The sequence below is a fragment of the Salarias fasciatus genome, chromosome 7 (genome assembly GCF_902148845.1).
Source record: "Salarias fasciatus chromosome 7, fSalaFa1.1, whole genome shotgun sequence".
NCBI lineage: Eukaryota > Metazoa > Chordata > Actinopteri > Blenniiformes > Blenniidae > Salarias > Salarias fasciatus.
In genome coordinates this window covers 16,345,982-16,352,416 of record NC_043751.1, presented here as the reverse complement: position 1 = coordinate 16,352,416, position 6,435 = coordinate 16,345,982, and the positions used below count along the sequence as shown (strand labels likewise).

Here is a 6,435-nt window from a genome sequence, read left to right as displayed (position 1 = left end):
GGTATATTTTTCAGTAAAACTGGTTTAATCTAGAAGCATTTACTACGAGACTGATTTCAAATCACCCAAATCAAAGATTTCAACAGTGATTTTGGTGATACCAAATAATTTTTCTGTTGTTTTCCACAAAAAAGGCTTGGATGTTGAAAGAAAAAGGCTTAAGTTTTGCATTTGTACATCAGTCCAGGTTGAAGAAAGCTTCTATAGCCTAGGTGAGTAAGAATTAGAGCTGATAGACTTCACTATTTTACATTTTGTAGTCGAAAAGAGGATAGCAAACTACACTTCCTGGTCGTGCCTGTGACGTCATTACTAAGCGACGCGGCAGTCTGTGATCTGCTGATGTTTTGGTTCCTGATGCACCTGACAGTTTTTATCTCCTCTCTGCTATGAGACCACGCAGGATGGATTCCAGGCTACCCGTCCTGTTGAACTTTTTCCTCTTCTGTAGCTGCTCGGCTTCTCCGCCGAACTTCGTCCTCCTCTTCGCGGACGATTTGGGTTTCGGGGATTTGGGCTGCTACGGACACCCCAGTTCAATCACCCCCAACCTGAACCGCCTGGCAGCGGAGGGACTTCGCTTCACCGACTTTTACTGCACCAGTCCCGTGTGCAGCCCGTCCAGGTATCTGTCTGGAACACACCTAACAGGAGCCGTTCTGCCTCCAGGTATTAACAGCCGTGTCTCTGGTGACTGTGCCGCAGGGCTTCGCTGTTGACGGGTCGCTATCAGACCCGCTCCGGTGTTTACCCGGGTGTGTTGTATCCGGGCTCCAGAGGCGGGCTTCCTCTGAATGAGACCACCATCGCTGAAGTCCTGAAGCCTCTGGGTTATGCGACTGCCATGATTGGGAAGTGGCATCTGGGAGTTGGGGCCAATGGGTCTTATTTACCAACCAAACAGGGGTTTGACCACTACCTGGGAATCCCGTACTCTCATGACATGGTATTTATTTATTTTTTTCTTTTGCACTTCTCAGATTATTCTTAAAAATAGAAAAACAAGAACAAACCCACATGACTTCAGCTCTGCATGATAGTCTCTATTTCCTCTTTCCATTCTGTATCTTCTCTGCAATGCTTGTGATAGTTGATGTCCTTCTTTTCCATATATTTAGTTGCTTTTCTATGATTAGAGCTGGGAGTAAATAAATGAGAATGAAATGAGGTAAATGAGCTATTCCGCTATCTCTGTCTCTGCCCCTCAGGGTCCCTGTAGGAACCTCACTTGTTTTCCACCAGACATCAAGTGTTTTGGATTTTGTGATGTGGGATCTGTGTTAGTGCCTCTAATGCACAACGAGGACATCAAGCAGCAGCCGGTCGACTTCCTCGATCTGGAAAGCGCCTACAGTGACTTTGCAGTGGATTTCATCACCTCATCAGTGAAGAAGAAACAGCCTTTTTTTCTCTACTATCCAGCCCATGTGAGTAATATCAAGTCTCTCGTAAAAAACTATCCCATGTATATAATATTCTGTGATATTTGTTTTCAAAACTGCAAAAGAACATAAATGTGCTTTCAAGTGTAAGGAAGTTTTCACATAAAATACTTTCTTTATGTTTTGAATAATCTGTATTCAGAGAATGTGGAATAAGTCTGGGAATGACACAATAACAGCGTCATTGTCTGCTTCCTCCTCCAGCACACCCACTATCCCCAGTATGCTGGTCCAGGAGCGGCTGGGCGGTCTTTAAGGGGCCCATTTGGAGATGCTCTGTTGGAGTTGGACAACACTATAGGAAACCTGCTGGCAACGCTGGAGGAAATGGGAGTGATCAACAATACACTGGTCTTCTTCACAGCTGACAATGGGTTGGTTTCTAGCTTTAATCATCACACTGAATGTGGTTGAATCTGTCCAATGTAGTGCTGTAATGTGTGACTGTAACACCTCTGCTTTCAGCATTAGGTTGTGTAATTAACAATGGTTTCATCACTTTTGGAAACAGTTGCATAGCTGCCATCTCTATTTCTCCAGCTCATTCAGTCCACTGTTAAATACATAAAAAAGCAATTTCTTTTAATTAATGTGATAAATCTTTTAAGAACCCCGAACGCTCAATTATTCCAGACACTGATGTGACTTCAGCTGAACTTAATGAGTGAATCAGACTGACCCTGGCAGTGCTAACTGCTAAGTTAACGTGCCACTAATAGAACAGTAATACAATGAGGGAGACAATTATAAATAACCAATCACATTTTATTTGCATTGATGAGGCTGTAATCATATAATTTTCAGTAACTCGCCACTGGCTTCGTGTATATGTATTCAATTTGGTTTTTCCATTAAATTATTTAAAAAGCTTTTTTTTAAAGGAATATGATTGAAACTTCCTGGGTTCTTACTGATATCCTCATAACTAAATGCTGCAGCACAGACATCATTTTTTACTCATTATTCAGATGTTATAGCACATTTTACTATATTGTGTCCTACAAAATCACATTAATTGCATGATATTATATTTAGTTCTGTTGTCGTCTTCATCTCTAGGCCTGAGTTAATGCGCATGTCCCGCGGGGGAAACGCTGGCCCTCTAAAATGTGGTAAAGGTACCACATATGAAGGAGGCATGAGAGAACCAGCCATCGCCTACTGGCCAGGAACAATCAAACCAGGTCAGCACATCGCAGCCTCCCACTGTTTAAAAGTGAAGGAAAATGTCACATTTGGTTTGATTAGCTGCCATCTTGTTCCTGGGACATCGTCTACCACGTTCCGCACAGTAGAAGTGGAGCAGTGGCATTAAAGTTCTGCCCATACACCTGACTCACCTGATCATGGGTTCATACTGTCATGTTGCGTAATGTTTTAATCTTTCCTCTCGCTGCTCATTAAAACCAAACGGCTCATGAAATGCATGGTGATGACTCCCTATGTGAAGTACAGTTTGATTTGTTTTTTTACTTTTTATTGCGACTCAAGTCCCATCTGCTTCAGCAATTGAGACAATCAACCTTGTTTGGAATTGTCACATTCTTCTTTTTTTTTCATTTTAATTCAAGTCATTTTTGATACAGCTCAAAAATCACTTAGTCTTCTTTCATTTAAGAGTTAATGTAGAAACACATCTGTGAATCAGTTTCTTTTCTTTTTCATTTATTTCTGCAGGTGTCACACATGAGCTTGCCAGCACTCTGGATGTCCTCCCCACCATCGCAAGCCTGGCAGGAGCCAAGCTGCCTCCGGTGATGCTGGATGGGGTCGACATGACAGAACTGCTTGTCCGCCGAGGAAAGGTAGGAGCACCGTGCTTCACACTCCATAGAGACGGAAATGAGAAAAAGCAAGCCAATTTTACTTCCATCTCCTTATTTTCCAGAGCAAAAGGGAGACGATGATATTCTACCCCACGTCTCCGTCTGAAAAATATGGGCTGTTTGCTCTCAGGATGGGGAAGTACAAAGCTCACTTCTACACACACGGTAGGACTCGACTGCTGTGGTATCACAGTCAGATCTGAGGTGATTTTTAACTCCTACGTCTTGATATCTTCACGTCAGGTGCTGAACACAGCGCCACCACTCCAGACCGCGACTGCCCGGCCACGGCGGTCCTCACCGCCCACGACCCCCCTCTGCTTTTCGACCTGGAGGCCGACCCCTCGGAGAACTACCCCCTCACGCTGGAGGGGGATCCCGACCTCCAAGCGGTGCTGGAGCAGATCCAGAAAGCAAAGCTGGAGTTCGAGGCCTCCATGGTGTTCGGGGAGAGCCAGATATCCAAAGGAACGGACCCGGACCTCGCGCCTTGCTGCAACCCTCAGTGCAGCCCCAGACCCTCCTGCTGCCGCTGTTAGTTCTGCCTGTCGAACCAACTTCAGAAGAAGTTAAATCTTGATGCACTTCACTGACTCAGAATTGCTTGTTGAAAGCAAGAACACTGATTTATTTTTTTTAAATGCTATTGCTGTGGAAGGTTAAGGTTGTGATTGCAGTTTTTTTTTTTCAAGTAACAGTGGTTTATATGTTGAGGATGGATGGATGGGTGGGATAAAGGTTTGATTCTTGAATGTACAAATATAGGAAATAAATATTTTAATATTGTTTTAATATTGCCTGGATTCATTTGACATTTGCAGTTGAATCACAGTATGTCCATTTATCGGTTAATTTCATTTTTTAAACTCGCGGTTCACTTAGAATATGCAGAATTCATAGGCGCCTGATGAAAACCCTCCCTGGACCTGTTCTCACTAGTATGAAAGAATATTTGAGTTAGTTGGAATAAGAATATTCTCACTCTAATGCAGCATTGTTGTTTCAGTGTATGTATAAAATCCTCTCACAACACTAAATGCAAAATCCACTAGTTGCCATGAACATTTCTGAACAAGCAGGTAATATTTAACTATCAAAAATCAGCTAAATATGCTGAATCCTCAAATTCTTGACTCTCGAGTCACAGTCTTATCTGCTGCTCCCTCACAACTGTCACCTTCCAACAAATGTGTGTATCCTGTGGAGACTGTCTTCTCCCAGAACACTTAACAATAATGAATTAAGTATTTCTTCCTCTTTCTCCGTGGTTTCCCTCCAGGCTCCTTGTATGAACCTGACTTGCGTCCGTACCGGTAGTTACGCATTTTGGATTCTGCTACTTCAGCGCAGTATTAGTGCCACTTATACAAAATGAGGACATTAAGCAGCAGCCAGTAAACTTCTTTAAATCTGGAAAGGGCTTACAATGACTTTACAGCAGATTTCATCACCACACCATCTAAGAAAACCCCAGCCTTTCTTCTTCTACCGTTCAGCCCATGCGAGCAGCAACAGCAGCTCATAGATAACTCATGACATTGTTGAAGCAATATTTGTAACTGGATGCTGTTAAAAAGTTAAAAATGTGTATAAATTTTTCCTCTGGCCTCTTTTAGAATTGTTGCTTTTCTATGACTTTATGCCTTCATTGTGATTTATTAAATTTGGGTTTGTAATTCAGACATTTTTGCTCTAATAGCCTCACTGACTCACTCCTCCCAGTGAGATCTTCACTCTGGAGCTTTTAGTGTTTTTATATATGAAAAGGCTTTAAAAAGTGTGTAGTATATCATCAAGGAAGTCTTAACTTGTGAACTGTTGGAAGATTTACTGCAAAGGAGTGGCTTTAAGAAAGATATGTGGCTCAGCCAGAACTGAACGTGCATCATGTGATCTGCTTGCTGATGAAGTGAGATATGGACCCGCTGATTGTCTTTACTGCAAAACAGTCAGCTCTGGTGTAAAACACAGTATTTTATACACTTATATATATATATATATATATATATATATATATATATTTTTTTTTTTTTTTTTTCTTTTTTTTTTTTGTCCAAAAGGTCCACCAAATGTCAAGTGTAACAAAAAGAAAGTAGGAGTTTGTTTAACAGCCAGCATAAAAGCTTCCAACCTGACTTGGAAAAAAAGCCTGATAGTCTGGCCGCATCTTTGCTGACAGTATCAACACATGACAACATGCCACAGTCTGCTACTGAAACTCACAACATGCTGCCCTGCAGACTGCTGGCATTCAACGTGAAGGCAGGATGATATGTCAAAGGAAAAAACAAAAGCTTTATTGTTACATTGATATGAATCTTTTGCACAGGCCACAGCTTTAGCTAAACTCTACTGTATTCAGTGTCCCGGTCAAAGACACTACTAATCTCTTCTGTTTCAGTCATCTCTACCTTCACTGCAGCCTGTAATCACAAGTCCAGTTTTGTCACTGATCAACCTTCAGTGCTAACATGTGAACACTGCTTTGACTTTTATTGGGAATCTATGTGTTTGAATTTCCTCCTCCATTGATCACTGATTCCATCGATGGGGTCGATAGGACAGAACCCGCTGTCCATCAAGGAAAGGTTGTGTCACTGTGCCTCTCGTTGTGTCAGGATGGAAATGTTGAGAAAACACAGCTAATGTATCTTAAATCTCTGTTTAGAGTTTAATAATTGCTTGTTTGTTGTCATACATGTATTAACTCAAACAGCTGTTACAACGTATTCTTAAAACATTTAAAGCACCTGTGTTTCCTTCAATTTACATGTTAAAATTGAAGAATACTGTTCTGATCTTATAATTATGTTTAGCTGTTTGTTTAAGGATACTTAAGGTCTGTTTGTTTCAATATGTTGGTATGTGGCTCATTAGCAGTTAAATCTCCCTTCATCCTGATCAATATGTCCCTCCTCCTACTGAACTGCTTTTATTTTACAAAGTTTGGACTGAATATTTTAGTCATTTCATTTAAATGTTGAGATATGTTGAAATAATCAATTTTTTTAATTATTATTTTTTTTTTTAAAGAAATTCACTTCTGTTCATGTAATCCAATCAATTTTTTCCTCAACCTTACTCAGCTCTTCACCTCAAAATGTTTTACTAGCTGCATAAACCACATAACCGAGTGTCGACACAAACAACAAGGACAAAAAAGTTTT

General features: G+C 41.1%; 1 protein-coding gene across 1 annotated transcript; it reads left to right on the top strand.

Annotated features, from left to right (window-relative positions):
• The first annotated feature begins 328 nt into the window (after positions 1–328).
• Positions 329–4,551, top strand: arsa (arylsulfatase A). Its single transcript, XM_030097263.1, has 8 exons — positions 329–625; positions 706–946; positions 1,209–1,427; positions 1,647–1,816; positions 2,502–2,626; positions 3,120–3,247; positions 3,331–3,433; positions 3,512–4,551. The coding sequence occupies exons 1-8, from the start codon at positions 390–392 to the stop codon at positions 3,805–3,807; spliced, it is 1,518 nt and encodes a 505-aa protein (XP_029953123.1). The 5' UTR covers positions 329–389; the 3' UTR covers positions 3,808–4,551.
• Positions 4,552–6,435: the final 1,884 nt, after the last annotated feature.